The sequence below is a fragment of the Myotis daubentonii genome, chromosome 17 (genome assembly GCF_963259705.1).
Source record: "Myotis daubentonii chromosome 17, mMyoDau2.1, whole genome shotgun sequence".
Taxonomy (NCBI): domain Eukaryota; kingdom Metazoa; phylum Chordata; class Mammalia; order Chiroptera; family Vespertilionidae; genus Myotis; species Myotis daubentonii.
In genome coordinates this window covers 16,927,815-16,951,519 of record NC_081856.1, presented here as the reverse complement: position 1 = coordinate 16,951,519, position 23,705 = coordinate 16,927,815, and the positions used below count along the sequence as shown (strand labels likewise).

The window sequence follows — 23,705 nt, the reverse complement described above, 5'->3', positions numbered from 1 at the left end:
TTTCACAGACTTCTTCAAGATGTTAGTAATCAAACCAAACAGGCTTTTTAGATAATGCAAAAACCACAGTACCACTAGAAACAAAAGTGAAACTGACCAGGGTAGCTGTTAACTGTCCAAGCTGAATGACATGCAAAATATAAACGAACGATCCAAGTTCAACTAAAGTTTTAAAATGTTAATGTTAGGGAGGGAAAAAACTGGCAAGATCTTCTCATTTTAATTTGATAAACAGCAAATTCAAGAGTTCCCTTTGATAATAACAGTGGACCTTTTCCTTCTCGAGTACAGTAGAGGGCCCACTAAAAGACATTCAAACAATACAATATATAAACAAAGCAAATTGTTTAATGTAGCCGCTTTCTGTATTTTTAACAAATTGGTATTATCTGCATATAACAGCAGTTTATAAAATCCTGTAGTTTGTAATAGACTTCCATATATTAGCTTCTAAATATTAGATTTATTTTCACCAACTAATAAACCTAAGATAGAATATAATTTCCCCAGTTTACAGTGGTTATACCATTTGTCCAAGATCACCCAGAAGAGCAAAGACCTGAATTTGGTTTTCCTATGTCTCATGTGTATTCCTCACTTCTAGCTGATTAAGTGCAGGGAAAGGGAGGGAGTGGCTAGAATTTGTGTAGGAGCCACGTTCCCCTTCTGGGCCCCTATACCCACCTCTACCTCCCTCCATCTCTCCCCTCTCTCACTCCCCAAGACAATAAGTAAATGACAAATAGGTGAAGGGGGAGCTGTGCTACAAAGATGGGAGAGTGCCAGGGAGAGGGCTAGAGTCACCCCCCCCCCCCCCATGGCACCTGCACAGAGAACGCCCCTCCACGGGAACAGGCCAGTTTACCACACTGCCTGCTGGAGGAGGGCTCTGAGCACTGCAGGCAGTTTGACTGACAGACTGTGGTTAGCCAGGAAGTACTAGGGAATCTAGAGGCAACACACAGGAGCTGGGATGTGGACAGTGGTGACTTAACAGGCTTATTTTGCTTGGCACTACAAGGAGAGAAGGAAATATAAAACACTGCTCTTTGCTCTTTCTCCTTCTCTTCCTCTCTTAATGACGATCCCTAGTCCTCTTCCCTGCTGTTCCCCATGTCATCATTTTACTGGCCATTTAATAGAAGTTGCTCTTTCTATTTAAATTTTAAAGTCAATGACATGATTTAAATATTCTTAACAGATTTTTTTCATGTCACCCCATTAATAATGTCCACATTCTTTTTCACAATAACCTGTATTGTGTTCCAGGTTATAGACATTTAAATAGTTTAAATACAAGCCTACAAGCCTTTAGGTTTTTCCTAACTTTTTTTGCAATGATGAACAACGCTGTTAGAAGTAAGCTCAAACATACATAATTTTGCACATGTAAAAGTATACTGCTGGAAAATTCCTAGAAGAGGAACACTGTTAGTTCAACGAGAATATGCATTTATAACTTTAAAAAGGTACTGCTCAATTATCCTGCATGGAGGCTATAACAACTCATACATCCACCCATAATATATGACATGGAACTTGCTGTAAAACTTTTTGCTGTGCTCACTGAAGAGTCACAGTCTTTGTTATAAAATAAATCAAAAGCAAGTGGATTTAACATTTCATGTCTTGCTCATTAAAACTAACAAACAAAAATACAGAATAAAACCCAGTATAAAATTAACTGCAGATCCTTTTAATTTGGGATCTTCTTGTCTTTATGACAGTGTGATCGAACAGAAAAGAGTGTGAAAAGCTCAAGATTATGGAATAAAGAGGTTTTAAGCGTCAAGTACTCAGGGAATATCAGAAGAATGTAGCTTTTCTCTTCTTAGAAAAAATAATAAGATCTGTAACTGATTAGCATCTCCAAAACATCAGCTAAATAATACATATTTGATTAACTGTTAAGGAGAAAAACCAATCACAGTATCAAATCAGGTGAAAATCAGTGCTACAATATCAAAGAAGCCGCATGTGGCTTCTGTGGGCAATCCTCTAACCTGGGTCCGAGCTGGTCAGGACATTCCTTGCGCTTTCTTGTCTCTGCCCTGGACGGGTCAGAGGTGTTTTCGCCCATCCCACTCATCTTGAACACATATCAGCAACTAAAACAGAAAACAAGGGAGAAAGTGAAAAGAGCTGATGATTAAGTGTCTGATCAACTTACCAATAATGAAAAAACTTTGACTCCTATCAGAAATTTGACAACGGTTTTGACTGATGTTCACGTTTAACTTTTAACAAAAAGGCTGCTTTTTTTGTTGTTTTAAATCTTGTTAAAAGGTTAAGCACACATAAAGGTTACGATTCATAAAAACAAGCAAGCCTACCTCACTGGGCCCGTACCCTTTCGCCAGGCCTCGTATTTCATCAGTACATTAACCACAACTGCTGGCCCCGGTTTCTGTACCAGCCTCCAGTTTCAGGCGCGCTCTGGCACATGTGGAAACTACAGGTGTGGTAAGGGGCTCCTCCCAGTCTCTGTTTTGGGTTGGCCAATGCGAAGCCCGTGCCGCAATAGCTCACCCATGACAGAATGCTCCTGGAAGAGGTAGTGTCACGCCACAAAGTTGAACGTTTCCAAATCCGACAGCGAGATATGACACCTCTCTCCTAGGCCTGCACAAGGCCTCCCTAAGCAGTGGCCCTCTAACAGGAGGTTCCTACCTCCCTGCCCCTCCCTCAGTGCTCCGCCCAGGGCAGCTCACCTACCTGAGCACACCTCCCAGCCACGGCTTCCTGTCACATCCCTGACTCCCTCCCCAGCCCTCCGTGGGTTCTTGCTGCTATCACCCAAGGTTTTAAGATATACTAAAAAAATCAGGTAACATTACTGACCCTAACCGAGGAGGAGAATTACTGGCTCCTGCTGGCTGCATACCTTCTAGTAAGAAAATATAAGGACATATAATAAGAGAAACAGTATGTTCATCATTAGTAGAATCCAAATAATGTTTAAATATGCAAACAGAGGCTGAGTTCTCAACAAAACTAACAGCAACAGAGGCTGAGTTCTCAACAAACTAACAAAGAGACTGAGAAAGATTTTGAGGACATAGACAGTTGTTACTCAAGGTGTTCAATAACTGCTAACTGCCCCTCCCCCCAATAAAAAAACAAACAAACAAGTAAAAAGCAGCCCAAAAGGTTTTAGCCAGCCTGTAAAAATATTTCCTAGAGCTCAATTCCCTGCTATTTCCTCTGCCTTCTGTCCCCCAGGCTCCTAAAATCACCTCCGCCCTCCTTCTCCTTCTGTGGCGGCTCTTCTTCCTTTCCAGGTTGGAAAAATTGGAGGGAAGGGCAAGTCAGTGGAAGGTCAAGAATCTGAGAAAGAGGAAGGTGGGCTAAGAAAACACACCTGAGAGTGACCACTGTATCGCCGTCACCTACCGATCACACGGCCCACCTGTCCCCTCCTCGTAATATGGGATGCTCAGGCTCACTACAATCACTCCTTCCGGACTCAACTCCAACCCAAGCGGGCGGCGGAGTTAATTTTTTTTAGGAGTCACGTGTAAGTAGGATGAAGAAACACTGTAGCGGCAGAGGGAGTTTGCACCAATTGCACATTGTATTCAACAGGTCACACAGGAGGGGACGAATCTGAAAGCCAAGGCCTGAGCTTTCTGCTGCCGGGAGCAGTGTAACAAGCCCCAAGGTCCTTCGCTGTCGTCAGAATTCTGGGCTGATAATAGGCATAATCTGTATTTAGTGACTATTCATTTAGCATTCACTCTGTACCAAGAAATTTACAGACAGAACTTAATCATCAAAAAGGGACCATGAGCGGCAGTAGAGCTGAGAAGCAAATGGCCAGCATCCATGTCCAACGGCACCTCTTGGTGGGACCTTACGAAGCCGCCTCTCATGCCTTAATGACCTCTTCTGTAAAGTGGGGTAATCAGCAGCATCTGCAGCACAGGGCTGGGGAGCGGATTAGCAAGAACTGGGACGGAGACCAGGCCGACCCACTCCTGCTCTTCACAGAAACGTACAGCAAAGGGTCTCCCATCAAATAAGCCAATCTTCCTCTAACCACGCAGTCACAGGTCAGGTGGGGGAAGCAGCAAGCCTTCCCCTACACATCATGCACTCACTGAGACTCGGCCCGCCAAGCTGGTGTGTGAGGAGCATGGAGGAATGTTGCTCTCCAGAAGAAAACCACGTGAGGGGGAGGGAAACAAGTAAAAGGTGAGGGTGTCATACAACCGTAGGCACTCCTCTAACTGTGACGCCCAGGAAAGAAGCCCAGAGACCAAACAAAAACCTGGACACCAAACTCTTCCCAGGTGATGCCCTACACTCTGTATTTTTTCTGTATTTCTCTTGGAACCACAATTCCCAGGGTTCACTCATGAGCATGTGACAAGAAAACATTATTCATCCAATCTAAGAAAGCTTCCAACACCGCCACCGCCACCACCATCAGAAAAATCCCAGGAACTTTTTACCTTGGAAGCAGCCTTCTATAAATCCTAAGATTTCAAGTAAATTTTTACCATGCAAATGTAACCCTCAACATATAACAAAATGCCCCGTATTGTAGGTGTATGTGGTAAGTTTGTTGATGTATATTAAAAAGTATAGTTCTATCAGAAAGATCAGAAAGTTTTTCAACAGACAATTACAATGTGACCATTTTACTTAAGCCGTATGTACAGACTTTGGGATTTAGCATCAGCATTGTCTACTTTTAAGTTCCCCCAATAGAGACACAGATAATTGTACCTTTGCATGCGGGGGCAGCACTGAGGTATTCAACAAGGGACTAGGAGACAGTGAGTGAAGCAAGGAGCGAATGTTTTCTGATTTATGTATATTAAGGCCATTTTAGCAGACTGTTTATATTTTACTTGTACCCACTGAAGGCTGGCTCACAAACCACTGTAATTGTAGTTTTAAAACATCATTAGTTTCCTTTTGAAGAGCCAAGTTTTTCCTTTTCTTATGTGATGGTACCTTGAATACATTCCCTTAAAACCTAAACATTTCAGCTTTACGAACATGCTTGTGCCCTTATTTTTCTGTGTCTGCCCCATATGTCCCTTTTCTGAGCAATTGTCCTGGGCTGTGTATGCCCAGTACATGATGCCAACCACCCTTTAAACCACCAAAAGGAAAAAAAAGACAGGGGGCGATCTGTAGTACCTGGGCCACGGACAGGTGGGTGCACCCTGCCTACCACGAATATGAGGCTGGGGAGGCCCTGGAATCACTGCTCCTCAACCAAGGTGAAAAGCCCCACAGATTCCCAGGTGGAATAAAAAGGAAAGGCAGTGAATTCAGTGTTGAGCAAGGAGGAGAGGAGGGAGAGCAAGGTGGTGACAGGCGGTGGCCGGCTCCCACGCTGCCTCTTGACTGCCACAGGGCCAGAGTGGATGTAATCCTGGAGCAGAGTTTATGTCCTGCTCTTCAGTGGATGAACCAAATAAATAACAGCCTCACTAGTGAGGTGCGTAAATAGAACTTCACGCCCGATGTGAGCTCAGCTGCCAGCAATGCTAGTATTTCACACCAGAAGGTGTGGTTGGGGGCTTAGGTGAGTTAATTTCCCCCCACTCAAGTGGCTCCGATAAAAAGCACAGATAGATAGAGCAATAGATTACATAGGTAGGTAGGCCTATGACTTCTAGTGTGCATGTACACTTGGAAAAACCATCTAAAATAAAAGAAACTATGTGGATGGGTGAGTTTTAAGGCATTTTTGTAGATCAAAGTGAAGTCATCTCCAACGAAAAGGTAGGAGAGAAAAAGTACTGAAGAGCAGCCCTGAAGGTTTAGAAATTTCATTTTGTAAGCAGGCCTAAACTAAGAGTTCCTTCAAAGTTCTGCATGTTTTCAGCATTCACAGGAAATTAAAATTCTTGAGCATTTCACTCTCAATGCTGAAACTGTTCAACATAAATCAGAAAAACTGAAAACGACACAAGCAAACTCTTGGGTCGTAACTGATGGTAATTACAGTCACTGAGAAGAGTTTTTCCCAGATGTTGGGGGTTGTGGAAGGACAAGACTGGAAAAGAAGTTCCAACTTGTCCCTTCTTGCCATCTACAACACGACAACAGTCCTGCTCAATGGGACAGCACGCCTCCTGGCCACCCTCTGAGAGCAACTGGTATAAAGCAGACCTTAGAGTTTCCGCACAAGATTAACAGGTTTTTTTTTAAGTAACAATATTCTGGGAGGGGTGAACAATGCCAGTTAAATCCTTACCGTATTGACAGGAAAGGAAAGGAAAATGTTAAACCTTAACACAACTGAAAATAAAAAGCACTCTTCTTGCATGGAATTCATCAATGTAACTTCTAAGCTAAGGAAGCTGTCGCTCACAACATAGCCTCATACCATTAAATCTGGTTAATCCTGCAGAATTGATGTAAATGATAATGTGCATATTATCTCTTATCAGAATTGGCCATCTTCCACGCGAGGCCTATAAAACTGACAGATTTATCGTACGCTGAACAAATTCAGTAAAAGAATAAATAAGGATAATGTTGTTGCTGAAATGCAAACATAATAAGTGGTCAAACACCAGATCTCTATTGCTAGTTCCAAGAAATATTTTCACAAAGGCATTCTCTGAAATTGCTTACCTTGAAATGAAATTTATAATGACTGACGTACAAAGAGCTGTGGACACAGCTTCTCCTATCAACACCCAGCGGAGGAGGAGCCGCCTGAGCAATCGGCCAGTTCTTCATGAGGAGGCTTCACAGCTCCCAAGGCCTTCCAGGCTGTTCCTGCCCCCTCTCTACATGAGACAGTACATGGCATTGTGCTGTCACCTGCAGTCTGATCCTTTCCCAACTTTGTAAGATGAAGAAATGCTCAAGTAATATAGAATGTGTATGTGAATCCTTACTTAGACACCTTTCCATTTCTATTCCGTTAAATTCATTAGGAAAAGATACTCTTTCAGAGCCCTCCATCCTCAGAGGTACACAGTTAAAGATGCAGTCACTGAGCTAGCTGGTTTGGCTCAGTGGACAGAGCATCAGCCTGCGAACTGAAGGATTCCTCACTCGATTCCAGTCAAGGGCACGTGCCCAGGTTGCGGGCTCAATCCCCAGTGTAGGGCGTGCAGGAGGCAGCCAATCAAGAATTCTCTATCATTGATGTTTCTATCTCTCTATCCCTTCCTCTCTGAAATAAATAAAAATATATTAAAAATAAAAAAGATGCAGTCACTATTTCTTTATCAGGAGTGCATTCTACACTCGAAACAGTTTCTCCCTCAAAGTACACTGTGCTGCGGAAGGGATCTCTTTATGTTACAAAAGCAAAATTTCTGGGCCAGACCCTGATAAGCATGAGAAAGCACAGTGGTAGCTAATGTTTAAATATACAAAATGTGCTTTTAGGATTAGATGCCTGAGAAAGGTAGCAAAAAGTGGGCCAGCCTTGAAAGCCAGTCATATGATACAGAAGTAGAGACATGAAATCAACAGAGGGAAATACCTCTTTCCAAACACTGTCAACTGGGCAAAATCACCCAAAGTAGACATTATTTTGGCAAGACCCCAACTTTTGGTAAAAGTTAAATATTCTTTGCAGCAAATATGCATATTATGCAAGAATATATTGCTGATTCATACAAACAAGCAAACCAAGAAGAATCACGTGCAAGTACAACAGAAGTAGACCCAGGCCTATGAGGCTTTATCAATTCAGGGACAAGAGCACATGGAAAAATCAAACATGTTCTTCCCACTGGCAAGACAAGGGGTGCATTTCCAAGTCATAGGAGATGCCATACAATATTTCCTAAATAAATTTCAGCTACAAAAATAGTATTTTATTTCCCCCAAGTATTATTACTTTTTATTAGATCCTAGGAACACTTTTAACTTCATGTTTACCAAACACTAGATTGCTTCTTGCTTTTCACACAATAACATTTTAATTTACCTCACATATTACAGTCTGTATTTACACAGATTCAGACTCATAAAACCGCACATTGATTCAAACAGTGACAGTAGTTGCAAAGTTTTAAGAGACTTGCTTCAAGTAAATCCAGAATAAAGGCATCTTATTTGCAAACCTTCTCAGTTTAACTTCACAACTTTTGAGCTATTTACTGTATACTTTACTTTTTGAAAATTAGCTGCAATAAGCCAAATACATATTACTATTATTAGAATAGGATTTTTTCAATAATACCTCGCTAACAGTTTACAGGTAGAGAGGAGGTTAAAGAAAATGACATATCCTACAACTACAACCATTCTGTTCTGAGTAAAATAGTTCAGCACCTACCTTCTCTTAGGCTCTTTCTTACTCCCCAGAATAATAATAACAGTGTATAAACAAATGTTTAAGCTAAAAATTCCTTCCTTTTCAATATGTGCCGCTCGTAGATTTACTTTTGTATAATGGCCTTAAAGTGGTGTATTAGACGGTGACTTGAAGACATATTCCATTTTCTGACTGAAAGCCAATAATGCTCATGAATTTTTTAGTTGGAAGACACTTCAAGATGCCACCGGGAAGACTGTAATAAACACATTAGGCTGCAAATGGGCGGCAGCCGCTCTGGAACACACGCTGCAATAATCAAATCAATGCTAAATTCATGCTCACTGCTGCACAAATATTCTGCTGTAATGATTCCATCACCTGCATCTCTCTTAAAGAAGGAAAAATCCTCTCGTTTTCTCATAGTAAATTTCAGTGCAGGACCTGTGAGTAGTGGAGATGTAAACGGTCACTACCAACAGGGGGGATGTCTAGTCTGACGCTGGGGGACAAGACAGTTTCCACTTTCTCAATTCTCACAGGCCTGCTCCTTAATATAGCCACTCAGTGGGCTGATTATAATCCAGCGACGTCAGTGGTGCTAAGAGGGCCAGGAATAGCAAGACGAGGTTTTAATAGGCCTCAAATGAGAAAACATCCCGGGAAGAAGCTGCATTCCTTGCATAATGTGAGCATTTCCCTCCCTGTCAAGTCAAGCCCGGTGTACTTAGTCCCTATTAATACTCAGAAAACCAGTTTTCACTGCCAGCCTAGGATTCTGGACGAAGTCATCAAACTAAGCACTACAATGTGGTGCTTGTGTTTGACATTTCTGCATTCAAAACTTGTCCAGATTAAAAGTCAATTATCTTGTGTTATTATGAAACCCATTTTAAACTTCTTTTTTTTTTAATTTAATATATTTTATTGATTTTTTACAGAGAGGAAGGGAGAGAGATAGACAGTTAGAAACATCGATGAGAGAGAAACATCGATCAGCTGCCTCCTGCACATCTCCTACTGGGGATGTGCCCGCAACCCAGGTACATGCCCTTGACCGGAATCGAACCTGGGACCTTTTAGTCCGCAAGCCGACGCTCTATCCACTGAGCCAAACCAGTTTCAGCTAAACTTCTTTATGAGATTAAAGAAACCTTTCTAATCTATGAGGAAAATTTACTGATATGACAAAGGCAAGACAGTCTGTATCTGCATAAAAGTATTTTCATTATTTCAGTTGTAAAACGTTTTTAAATAAATAAATGAATGTCCTCTCCCATATGACACTGCCTGCTTTTTTTTTTTTTTTTTGCTAACATTTATTGAGTACTTATTACACACCTCTTACAGGTTTATCTAACCTCTCTAACCTATTTCCATAAGTAAATTGCCCAAACCACACAGATTAAAAAAAAAAAAGACAGGTCAGGAGTCAAACTCAAGTGCAATGATAATAACTATCATTTATTAAATGCTAACCATCTTGGCAGGCATTCTCTACACACTTTATAAATATGAACTCCTTTAATTCTTCTAACAACCTATGGTTTTCACCATCTTACAGATGAGGAAATTGAGGAACAGGAGAGAGAAAATAACTTGACCAAGGCCACACAAGTTTTAGAGCTCACAAAAGAATATCAATCAATCCCTCAATTCCTAACCAATGTAACACAAGTACTGAGGAGCCTGTACCTTTAAAAAAAATTATTGTTTTAATATAGCTGACATACAAGATTATAATAGTTTCAGGTGTACAACATAGTGACTTAACAATGCTATACTTTACAATGTATATTATATAAAGCAGTTAATCTTAATTTTATAAACAATCAATACATTAATTCAAAAGTATGTTTATTTTTGCTAAAAATATAGTGATATTGAGGTAAAATATAAAACACTTCTCTCTGTAACAAACGTACATACTTTAGAATCATTCACCTATCCAGTCAATAAATAACGCGCCAGGCACTGTTGGAGACACTGGAGAGAAAGCCGTGAACAAAAGACAGAGGTCCCTGTCCTGAAGCGCATGTTCTGGTGCAGAGAGGAAATCATGCCTTGGCTTATCAATAATTATTTCCTGATGAGAAATGAAGTATTAATTATGATTGAATCACTATGAAGTTATTGTAATAACAAAACCAGCTAGGAATTATCTCGAGAGCACCAAGAACGCTGAATTTCATTCAGAATAGTAAAAGCCTCTTTTCCTATAGAATCAGAACTAGTAATTGGTTAAGTTCAAAAATTCATTTATCAAGAGCAATTATAAAAAATACCTATTACTTTAATCCTTTCATTTGAACTTTAAACAAAAATATACATTTGAGTATCAATCAGTCTCAACTGGAATTTTTTTTTCATCAATGTTATCCATTAAGGCATTGTCTACTATTGCCCATTTTAATTAAAACAGAGCTAGAACTTATAGACACTTAGATTCTTATAAGGGCTTATGAGGTATCAATTTTTACTATTTTTTCCCCAATCTTAGATAGATGTGCTGCATATACCTATTTGACAGCAATTTTCATCCATTTGCCTGAGTTTTTAAAAGCATTTATCTTAGCTTTTATAGAAACGTATGTCTTTTCAAACTCATACTTAATTAAATGATGAAATTACAATAACAAGTTTAACTGGCATAAACCAGTATGGACAAGAAGCTGGCTCTTGGTAAACATGCAATACCACTGTGGGGGCAGACGTGTGGGGCGTTCTGAGTTGCCCATCAGCCTGGGGCCCTGGTGAACAGCAACATCAGTCCTGTGATTGACAGGTGATTAACCTGTGACTAAGGGGCAGGGGTGGGAGGGAGAGTTGGTTATTCCAGCCTATCAGTCCCAATGGAGGCTGATAAGAAATTCGGCATTTACATAAAGCTAACCTGGAGGCAGGTCATTCCACCACTCAGCAAGTATGAAATATCTATTAGGTGCCCTGCATGGTTCTAGGTATTCAGGGAGATAGCAATGAACAAAACAAATGAAGTCTTTTTGTCCATGACTCTTATATTCTAAAGAGGAAGGAGGGAAAGGAGAAATAGTAAAACAAACAAACATTTACTATATCGGGTAGTGGTGAGTGCTATAAAGAAAAATAAGGCAGGGTTAGGATAGAGTACAAGGTAGATGGGGCTGAGGGTGCTATTTTAAATAGTGATCAGGAAATTCTTGATAGAGTGACATCTGAGCAGAGACTTTCTAACAGAACTCTCAGGATTCATAGGAGAATTTCTTTATTACGAAACCATTAAGATAAAATTCATGAAAAGCTATAAAATGTAGTGGCTTAGAGCAATTCCTCCGTGTCAACTCTGGTTTGGAATCCCAGGAATACCGCATATTAGTTATGCCAATTATGCTCATTGACCTCTTTGGACCTAAGCTGCTTCATTTGTAAAAGTGTAGAAATAATAATACACACCTTTCTAAGTTTGTTGAGAGCATGAAATGTGAGGGGCATAGAACAGAGACTGGCACTTATTCAGGGCGTACTTAATAAATCGCAGATATTATTGTAGGTTGAGTTTAGCAGCATGTAAATGTGAAATAATGCAAGCCGATGGTGAATACAGTGGAGAGGAAAACTGATTTATAGGAAAAAAATTGGAAGAAAAACTCACCAAAACATCAGCAGTTACATTTTTTTGATGGACACTATTGGTGTAATTTAATTTCCGTATTTTCCAAATTTCCTTTCATTAACACATCAGACTTTTATGAGTTTAAAAAAAAAAGGAAGAAAGAAAGGAGGAAGGAGGGAGGGAAGGTAAGAGAGGGAGGGAGGGAGGCAGGCTTGGCTGTGTTGGACTCCTCCTTATGTCACCCTCTTTCCCTAACCATAGGAACTTTCTCATGCTTTTTCTCCTACTGATGGGACTTTTTTAAAGCAAGAAAAACACATAAATCACAAACACCTTCCAGTAAAGGTTACTAAAACTGCTCTTCTTCCTTAGGAAAACCTCACCCTTCAAGTACAGCTGAAAAGCCATCCTCTTTACGAAGACTTCCTAGGTTCCCCTCAGAGGAAGTAAGGTCCCCTGCTACCTAGTGCCCGGCCATGGTCCATAAAACGAAAATAACGCTCCTTTCTCCTGCGTCGTTAGGGCAGCCTGGCACCCACTGTCCGCATGAGCCAGCCCTGCCGCCCAGGCAGCCCGGCTGCTTCCTCCTGCTCTGGTTTCTGGGGGCCAGAGGTGAGAATAAGGCACTCATTTCCCCTCCTTTTTCTCATTCACGTTTATTTAACTACAAACTTTCTTGTGAGTTCTTTATCTCTAATTGAACAGGAAAAGAAAGCAGGAGCATATCCCAGGGACAAAGTATAGGACCCAAATTAAATGCTTGTGGTTCAAGAGAAAATAAGAGACAACTGTGGCCCCTTTAAGTGATGTTTCTTTAGGGTAAAACCTGCATAAGAAGTCCGCTTCTGAAATACCCTTTTTTTCAATGCCCTTTCTCTGTTCTCTGCCATTCTTCTACAGGCGTGGAAAACGAGCAAGGAGGAAACACTTGGTTTGGTGGGAGGACCTCTGATTCATTTTTTTCACCATGCATATTCCTACAAGCTCTCTTTTGGTCACAGCATTACAATAACTTCGAGCAGTATTTGCTAAGAGGCAACGGTTGCCATTAAAAATAGAAAAGGCAGCCTTGGATCAACAGGCCCCTCCTCCCGCACCTCCTCAAAAAAAAAAAAAAAGTGCAATTTGGTTTTATAATAATAAGTCAACTTAAGTATTTTTATTTGCTAATAACACATACCTCTGTGATTTACTGAGAATGACTAGAATTTATAAAGTTATTTACAAGAATTATTTTTAAAGAATTTTTAAATTATCTGGGTATCTGAAAATATGAGCCAAAACACTTACTTTAACCATTTTTCTCTCTCTCAAATGTTGGGTTTTGGTGATTATCAAAACTAACTCTCCCAGTGTAGCTTATGAGACATTTATATTTCAGCTTAAGGTTCAGACCTGGGATGCACGAACAGCTTTCAGTAGAATCCAATCACACTGTTTTACTGTGATTGTGCAAAGAAGCCTGGTCCTCTGGCCTCAGAACCAGAGGCCAGTGAGCCCTCCAGTCTCGATGAACGTCCAGAAGAGCACAGTGTCCCCGAACAGCGGTACATGGAGGGGTTTCTCCCCTCTTATAGCTCCAGATGGAGATTAACTGCATTTTGTGAAACTAAGTATATCAACTCAAGAATGGTAGCTTCTAACTAGGCCATGGGTAGTTAATACAAACTAAAACCCAAATGAGCTTAAAAGGCATTGTAAATAATGGATAAGGGTGGTCTAGAATAAGCAATGAAAAAATTAAAACTAACTCCTTCTACTGTAGAATTTGTTGTTCTCTACCTTTTTATTTTACTTTATAATTATTAGTCCTCACACGTGTTTGTATCGAGAATACAAAATAATTGTTTTGAAAAAAAAGTACACCTATGGATAAAGATCTGGAAGATTGCTGGTACCTTATATTTAACCATAACAGGCAAGTAATAAGCATGAAATAAAGCTTTAAAGAAATTCAGATACATGCCTGACACCTTAGAAACAGCTAACTATATTATATTCCTTTTGGCTGGTACTCAAATAAAAAGGATATGAATTCATTAAGCTGAAACTTGAATCCTAATTCCAACTGGGCCAGATGATGTGGAGAAAACTAAGCTAGCTAGCTCTCAGCAATATCGCAACACACACGTGCTCATAGCACAGGCACATGACTTCCTTAGTTGGGGTTTTTGTTTTAGTCCAATGTTTCAAAACCTAGAGGAATAACTATTACTTAGGGCAAAAACACATTTTGGCCCCGGACATTGAGTTTTATAAGGTTAGGTTACTAATGAATACAAGTCTTCTTTTGGTACTAAACATATAACCTAAGTGATAGGGTTTTAATTTAAAAATTGATTCACATTGTTTTCCTTCTGATGTTTAACTGCCCTGATAATTATTGAGCAGCAGCTAAGGACAAAGTACTGTACTCAGTGGACACTACACTACAATCACTGAATAAGAAACAGAACTTATCTCAAGAAGTCAAAGATTTACGAAGAAGAAAAACTCACATGAATACTGTACACATGAAAAATACAAAGGGTAATGAGGGGGAAATTAAAGAATGGATATAATTTTCCTTCCCTTAATATCCTCACCAGAGGATATGTTTATTGATTTTAGAGAGAGAGAGGATGAGAGAGAACAAGAGAGAGAGGAAGGGAGAGAGAAACATCAATATGGGAAAGAAACACTGACTGATCGGTTGCCTCCTGTAGGTGCCCCAACAGGGATCAAAGCTAAAACCTGGGAGGCCCTGGTGATGGTGTGGGCCGCACCCCACCAAAGTCAGGGAGCCACACTGCTTCTCAAGGTGCCAGCTTGGAGGTGTCACAAAGGCTCGCTCTTGCCCAGCCAGCATGCCCAAATGAGGAACAAGCCCTTTCTGAGCTGTGAAGCCTGCTGAGGCTGCTCTGAACTTTGGAGAGCACTTTTCCTGCCCCATCAGTGACCTGAAATGGGACTAACTCATAGTCATTCCCTTCTTCTCTGACGGAGAAAGAAAGGGAGAGATAAGCAGAGTGCATTTTATTCACGGAATTCATGTATTTTGTAGAGTCAGAATATAGAAAACCTTCTTACATGCTAGAATCAGTAGTTCCTGCTGATTAAATAAACCATGGACTCAATGAGAAGTTTTGAGCCAAAGGTGGTACAATCACAGTTAGGCTAGGAAGATCAAAGATCAGCATTATAGAATCATAAACAACATCTCTGACAGTGTAGGGAGAAGGAGTTGAAGAGTAACTAATAGGATATTGCAAAAGGCCACACACTAGATGATTGCATTTGTATGAAATATCCAGAATAAGCAAATCCATAGAAACAGAAAGTAGATTAGGGCTGCCAGGGGCTAAGGGGAAAGGGAAATGGGAGGGACTGCTAGTGAGTACAGGGTTTCTTTTTGGGTTGATGAAAACATTCTGAAACTAGAGTGTGGTGATGGCTGTACAACCTATGAAAAAACAAAAAACCACTGTACCCTTTAAAAGGGTGAATTTTATCTTAATAAAATTCACTAAAAACGAAAAAACCAGCAAACAACAATAATAAAAGCCCCACAAGCTGATGCTGATAACTTGGCAGGCAAAGTTGTGGAATGGATAGATGGCTTGCAAGTACTTAGATGCCGGGAGCCGGTCCATCCTTGCTGTTTCAAAGGACCTGGCATATATGGCATACTGTTCTTAAAATGTTTGCTCACCTTCTTGGCACTATGTGTTTTAACCAAGGTCTCCTCTCTGAGAAAGGTTGTTTCCCCAGGTAGGGATTTTCCCCTGAAGTTAGGGAGGGAATAAAACCCCTCAACTAAGTGCCAGGCGGGTAATTAATCACTTTAACTCCGAACAATCATGCTTAAGCTACATAATCTTTACTCCCTGGAATGGAGATAAGAAACGCCCTAACCTTTGTAATAGAGATTGATAGGATTGAATCAACTGGTATAAATACAGATGTAACCAGACAGAAAGAGACAGAACTTAGAAGTAAGAACCAAGAGAGATAGAACCTAGGCACAGAACCTACACAGAACGCTCTCTAGAGACAGAAGAACTTCGCTGGAGAGAACATGGCAAAAGATCCTGGACAGAAACTGGCCTCAGAACCTAGAGACAGAACCTAGCGAGAGAACATGGCAAAAGATCCTGGACTGAACCTGACTACAGAAATTGGCAAGAGAACCTGACTAAGAACCTGGTGACTGAACCTGGCTGGAGAACCTGGACAGAACCTGGCTGGAGAACCTAGTGAGGGAACATGGCTACAGAACCTGGCTGGAGAACCTGGAGAACCTAGCAAGAGAACATGGACACAGAACCTGGCTGGAGATCCTAAGCAGAACTTCACTGGAGATCCAGACCAGAACTTGGCTGGAGATCCTGGCTAGGCTGCTGATCAACTGAACGCTGTCTCCGTGTTATTCCTTCTTCGCTGACTCCGTCCACACCTTTGGGGACCCCTGGACCTGCTGGGGTTGGACCCCGGCACTTAGAACAATAGTTCATCCCAAGTGGATTTTCCTTATTCCATTTGCTAAAAGATTCGAGGAAGAATTTTATTATTTTTAAGTTTTATTTTATTTTTGCTTAATAAAAGTAATACATGCGTATAACAGAAAATACAAAATGCTAAATAAAATTGCATGTATTCCTACCACCCAGGAATCACCATTAACTATAAAAAAATTTTCTGCTCAGTATTCTAAAATATGTTATATGTACATATACAATTAAACCAAACTGTATATAGTCAGAGCCACTTAGTGACGGAGACAGATTCTGAGAAATGCGTCATTAGACAATTCTGTCCTTGTGCAAACATCACCAAGTGCACGTACTCAAACCTAGATGGTATAGCCTACTACACACACACACACCTAGGTTAGACGGACAGCCTACTGTTCTAGGCTGCAAGCCTGTACAGCAGGTTAGTGCATGAAACAACACGAGATTAAATCAAGCAGAGAAAATGATGCAAGCAAGGCTCAGTAAACACAAGATGTGTGAGGATGCTGCCAGCATAACATGGCATATGATTATTAAACTTTTTTTTAATAAGTAGAAAGACCATGTTCTAAAATAACAATCTATAATAATAAAAGTGTAATATGCTAATCAGACTGGCGTCCTTCCGGACGACCTTCTGGACGAAGCCAGGGCTGCGAGGGAAGCCTGGGTCCCAGATACCAGAGGGAAGAAGCCAGTGCCGGCAGCCGGGGGAAGGAAGGCCTATGCTTGCATGAATTTTGTGCATCAGGCCTCTAGTAAAGTATAATATAGTAAATACTTAAACCAGTACTATGGTTATTTATTTAATTATCAAGTATCATGTATTGTAGATAATTGTATGTACTGTATCACATAGTAGGTTTGTTACAACATTATGTGGGTAATGTTGTGCTATCACTAGGTGATGGGAATTTTTCAGCTTCATTATAGTCTTATGGGACCACTGTTGTATATTTGGTCCATTGTTGATTGAAATAGTTATTCATCACATGAGACTGTAATCAATTTTATAGATGTTTTCTTTGTTTTCCTCCTAATGCTATTAACTAAAATTTTCCATGATATTAAATATGTCTTTATAAACATAATTTTTACTGGTTCTATGATATCCTATCATATGAAGATACTATGAAAAATTTAACCATTTCCTGTAATCATTTATCTTTCTTTCATTTTATACTTCTATAACACTGATGAATATCTTTCATATAAATACTGATCCACATTTCTGATTATTAACAATAGTCAACAGTCTGGATACCGGAGTCTCTGAAATGTAATTAGTAGGTCAAAGGGTGTGACCCCTATTTAAGTCTTATCTATGTATACTGTCAAGTTACTTTCCACACAGGCTGTATTAATTTATAATCGCCTCAGCAAGGTGTGCCAGTTACCACCCCACCGTAAGTCACAATAGCTACAGGTAAGATTTTTTAAACACTTCGCTAATTTGAAGGTTATGGCATGATGTTATTTCATAATTTAAACTGATCACTAGTATTGAATATCTTTAAAATATTTATAAGCACTTCATTTGTTCTTTGACAAAAGAATGTTGAGTCAGGGACATGGCTTAGATACAGTGGGTTCACATTTGACAGAATGCTTTTGTAGAGATGAAAGCTAAAGGTGGGTGGGTTCTGCTGGTGGTTCCTACCCAAATTAGACTGCCCGTGAATCACCTGCAGAGTTTTTAAAACCATGGATTTCCTGGCTCTGCCCTAGACCAACTACATCAGAACCCCTGGCCTCTGACCCTGGTGGTCAGGGAAGCCTGCCCAGCACTGACTGGGGAGGAAGAGCAGTACTGGAACTGCTGGGCTGGAGGACAATGGAGAGGTAGCCACAGCTGGTGGAATAACACTCTGGATTTAAGTAACTGATTATTATAAACAAAGAGGAGTTCTCCAGTCTAGCCAGTTTATTTTTTTTAATTAGTGACTTGAAAAAAGGATCTGTTTATCAAATAAGCAGATGACACAAAGCATAGCCAGCGTGCAATAACAAGATGAAGTTTTTGAAAATCTTAATATTAGCAGTCCAGAATATAGGGTCCGAACCAGCACAATGACATTATTTATTAATATCTTTGTATCAAATAATGTGAACACCTACAAAACAACAAAAAAAGAAAAGAAAAAAATTCTTACAACTTTTTAATTATAGTGTATTCGGTATCTGGATTTGGGCAAAGATGAAACTTCCCTCGCATTTGGTTACCACCCGGTCTTCTTGCTCTGCCTTGTCTCCCCTCATACAGAGCTTCCCCCTCATACGGAGCCCCGTGCCTCCCTGGCTCTCCTGACTGCCCCTCTGCAGTTCGTGCCAGTAGGAGCTGCTGGTTCTCCCAGTACCCACACTAGGGTCAGGAGGGTGTCATACTCGCCACAGTCCTCGAAGCAGCGAGGAGGCCATGCTCTATTACAAGGATGGCCTGGTATAAAAGTCTCATCTCCTTTGAAAACCTTCTATCTATGTTCTGGTCTGAAGTTTACCAACATTCCACTTAACCCTCCACATTTGCTAAAAATATTGGCATTCAATTAGTTCTTAGGTCATCACCCTGAGTGACTTCAAAGTCTATGTGGATGAGCTCATACCTAACCTCACAGGTCCTCTTCAGTCTTTAACTCCAACAAAGTTCACCTCCACTTCACTTCGCTTCTTCTGATCATACCCTGAACCTTGTTATCAGCCAGAAATGTGGATATTCTGAATGCCACATGCTGTCCACAACCTCCTAGTGGACTAGCTTTCTTATTGCCTTCTTCCTCAATAACTGGTCTTCAATGTATAACAAAACTGAGGTCCCACGCCCCTTTTACTCAACGCCTTTCCTTCTCTACCTATGAGACCCACCACCAGCCCCCAGAACCCTTGGTTCCCTTTCAAACACCTCCTCTCACAGAATTCATTCTGTAAAACGTAATCCCAAGATTTCTCCACTCTTGTCAATGGGAAGCTGAACAGTGATGGAGAAAATCACACAGTTAAGGGGCAAAATGGTCCCACAGACATTTCAAGGTTTCTAAACATGCCCTAGACCCGTTGTCTTGCCTGCCAATCCTTTCCCTTGTTCTTAAGTCAGCTTCATCTATTCACCCCAACAATTACTTCCAGCACAGGGGCCTGTAGCAGCATTCTCTAACCCCTTCTGCAAATGACTATTCAATTTGATTTTACTCACCTTCCCTTCTTCCTGACTTACAGAGACATCCACTGTTATCATCTACATCACTCCTGGTGTCTCAGAGGATGTGTGATCCCTCCTCTTGTAACCGCCAACCATTCCAATCCCATCTCCCATTTCCCTCCCCACCTTGTTTGACACTTTGCTACAAAGCTTCTATTTACCAAATTTTCAACCTCTTCCTCCCTGTTTTAACCAGAAGCATACTCAGGTTCTTTCCATCCTTTAGAATAAATGCCCTTGAATCCGAATCCTTCTCTAGCAACTATCCAATTTCATACCTTTCCTTCACATCCCAACCCATCCAAAGACTACAGACCTGTGGGCCCTTCCCCCCAACACTTAGGGGCCATATAATTTAGAATTCAGATAGAAAGATATGTTTAATTTTAGAAAGAGAATATGTGTTATATACAGTATTTCATACCATCCCCACTGGGGCCTGTAGACGCATTCTGCATTCAAATTCAATATTATTTACGCAGTGAAATGTCTGAATTTCACACAAAGTGGGACAATGAAGATTATAAATCAGCTCACACCCATTCAGGTCAGGCTTTAACTGCCAAGACTTTCCATTTTCTGAGTTTGTTGAATTTTGAGATTCAAATGAGGGAATATGGGCCTGTGGTTTATTCCCATTCTCCTCCACTCACTCCATGATCCACGATTACACGTCTCCCCCCATCACCCCAGTGCACCTGCCCTCCCTAGTCCTCCATGACACTGGAATGTCAACCCCACAGGAATTCTGGCACCCTATCCGCTCTGTCACTGAGCCTTCCTGCCGTTTGTCACTTGTGATCACGCCCCCCAGCGAGTCCTCCTTGAATCTCTCTAGTCGAGGCTCGGGCACACGGCATTCTTACGGGCCTCCTCTCGGCCTGCTTACTCATTCTTTCCCCGCTCTTTTACTGGAACTTCCTCTTCAGAGTTATCCAGACCTCCGCCTCAGCCCAATGACCACCTCGTTGTCTTACTTTTAAAATTTATTTTTTAATAGCTTTATTTAGCCATAAAATCCACCCTTTTAACCTCTACATTTCAGTGGCTTTAGTCTAATTGCAGAAATGTGCAACCATCACCACATCTAATTCCACAACATTTCCTCACCCAAAGGAAACCCGTCCCCATTATGCAATTACTCCCCAACCCTACCCACTCTCTGTCTCTACAGATTTGCTTCACCTGGACGTTTCATGTAAGTGGAATCATACAATATGCAGTCATTTGTGTCTGACTTGTTTCAATCAGAATAATAATTTCAAGGTTCAGCAATATTGTTGCATAGATCAGTATTTCATTCCTTTTTTTATGGCCAAGTATGTCAATGTAAGGATATGCCATACTTTGTTTATCTGCTCACCAGTTGGTGAACACTTGGGTTGTTTCTACTCTTAGCTGTTAGAAATAATGCTACTATGGACATCTGTGTACAGTTCTTACATCCTATATAATAAAAGGCTAATATGCAAATCGACCAAATGGCAGAACGACCGGTTACTATGACACATACTGACCACCAGGGGGAAAACGCTCAACCAGAAGCCGGGCTCATGGCCGGCGAGCGCAGTGGCAGTGGCGGGAGCCTCTCCCACCTTCGTGGCAGTCGGACATCCCCTGAGGGCTCCCAGACTGCGAGAGGGCACAGGCTGGGCTGATGGCCCACCCCCCAAGTGCACAAATTTCATGCACTGGGCCTCTAGTAGATATATATTTTCAGTTCTGTAGGACATATATCTAGGAATGGAACTGGTGAGTCATATGGTAACTCTGTTTAACTTTTTGACAAACTGCCAAACTGCTTTCAAAAGCGGACATACTATTTTATTTTCCCACTAACATTGTCCCAGGGTTCCAACTTGTCCATATCCTGTCAATACTTGTTTTCCTTTTTATTTTCTAATTCTAACCATCCTAGTGGGTATGAAATGGCATCTCATTGTTGGTTTCATTTGTATTTCCCTAAGGACTAATGATATTGGGCATCTTTCCATGTGCTCACTTGGCCATTACATATCTTCTTTGGAGAAATGTCTACTCAAATTTTTGTCTTTTAACATTATGTTCTGCAGTGATTCCTAACTCTGCTTTGGTGTTAGGAACTGCTCTGAGAATCTGATCAAAGTCAAAAAGTAAAACCACGTATATACAAAATAAGGCACACAATTCTCCTGAAAAGACCAGCCCATGAAGGCCACCCTTCAAGGACCCTCCAGATTAAGCACCCTTGCTGTACTAGTCACTATAAGTTCTTAGCTATGGCTGAATATGAAAGATCACCTGGGAGCTCTTAGAAAAAACAGCAACACATTACCCAACTGACCCAGCAATTCCACTTCTGCGTAGACTGAAAAGAATTGAAAGCAGGGACTCAAACAGATACATGTACATCGTATTCACAGCAGCATTAAGCAGCCTCACTTGTAAATAAAACTTCATCATAGTAGGCATGTTTAGTAAAAAAAAAACAAAAACATGGTATGTATAGGATTCAGTACTATTATTAGTATCAGGTATCAACTGGGGGGTCTTGGAACATACCCCAAAGATAAGGGAGTTTACTGTACATACAAGATGGATGAACCTCGAAAACAATGAGTGGAAAGAATCAGACACAAAAGGACACATATTACAATTTCACTTACATGAGGTACCTAGAATAGTCAATCGTGTACCAGTAACGACATAAAGTAGAACAGAGGTTACCTGTTCTACTTTAAGATGTAAGAACTGTACACAGATGTCCATAGTAGCATTATTTCTAACAGCTAAGAGTAGAAACAACCCAAGTGTTCACCAACTGGTGAGCAGATAAACAAAGTATGGTATATCCTTACATTGACATACTTGGCCATAAAAAAAGGAATGAAATACTGATACATGCAACAATATTGCTGAACCTTGAAATCATTATTCTGATTGAAACAAGTCAGACACAAATGACTGCATATTGTATGAAGGGGAAATGGGAGTTTTTAATGGGTTCAGAGTTTCTGTTTGAAATGACAAAAAAGTTCTGGAAATGGACAACATCGTGAATGTGCTTAATGTTACAAAACTGTATACTTAAAAATAGTAAAAATGGTAAAGTGTTATGTGTACTTTACCACACTTTAAAAAAACACACACACAACAAATGACCAGGACACCACTCCAGACCCATTAAATCTGATTTTAGAGGTGTGGCTTGACCATCAATATTTTGCTGAGAAGCTCTCTGGGTAATTCAGATGCTCAAACAGGGTTAAGAATTGTTTCTTCCCATTCTTCTTGGTGGTATCACCTACTTTCATGGTTTCCCAAATCTTTCTTTCTTTTCTTCACCTCTCAAAGGTTCCACCTCAAAAATTCAGCTCGAGGTCAGCTCACAGGATTACTTCTCCCCACCCTAAAACTGCCCCACTGAAAGAGTACCCATCCACTGATCATCCTTAAATTCCACATTCTCCCCATCAAATCATCCATAATGTGACTTTCCTCTTAAAGACTGAAGTCTCCGCTCTCTTCATTATGATAATCACTCTTGCTCTGGCCCAGGTCTTCGTCAACTCTTACCTGGATTTGCTAACCTAAGTTTCCCTACTTGCAGATAATTTTCCTGCTTAAAATCTTTAGTAGACTCTACTCCCTCCAGGCAGAAGTCTATGCTGCCCCAAAGGTCACCTAAGCTGCCTTATGATGTAGCCCCTGCCCGTTTCTCCAGGATCCTCTGCCACCCTACTGTCTGCCCTGGTTCCTCATCTACCACATACAATTTCTCACCTCTTTGCTGTGCTTGTTATACACGGACAAACCATGTAGCTTCCCCTTTTGGCTAACTCCCACTCATCTTTTAAGACGCAGCTCAGAGGACCCTCTCCCCCAAATTAAATTTCCTTCCTCTGTCTTTTAATAGCTTATATAGAACTCTATCATTTACATGTATATCTTAATTATTTATGTCTTTCCCCCGGCTAAACTTTAAGCTCCTCAAGGAGCAGAAACTGAGTATGTTTTGTCTTTTTATCTAAAGCCCTTATCAGAAGGCCTGACAATGTTCACTAAATTAAGTTGTTTTACAAAGTGCTATGGAGTTTGAAGCTATTGCACCATTGAGTATCTACTATGCTGCACCTGTATTGCTCTATTTGATCTTCCCCAAAATCCTATGAAGTCATTATTATCATTATTTCCAGAAGT

General features: G+C 40.7%; 1 protein-coding gene across 15 annotated transcripts in view; it reads right to left on the bottom strand.

Annotated features, from left to right (window-relative positions):
* NCOA2 (nuclear receptor coactivator 2) overlaps nt 1-23,705 on the bottom strand; it is a 273,087-nt gene that overhangs the window by 89,574 nt on the left and 159,808 nt on the right. For 14 of the 15 annotated variants that reach the window (XM_059672932.1, XM_059672933.1, XM_059672931.1 and 11 more), the window contains one exon: nt 2,004-2,108. In XM_059672932.1, coding sequence (XP_059528915.1) covers nt 2,004-2,089 — 86 coding nt within the window. In that variant the 5' untranslated portion in view covers nt 2,090-2,108. Of the gene's footprint in view, nt 1-2,003; nt 2,109-6,600; nt 6,738-23,705 lie in introns of those variants that run through there. The other variant, XM_059672921.1, reaches the window with a different exon arrangement.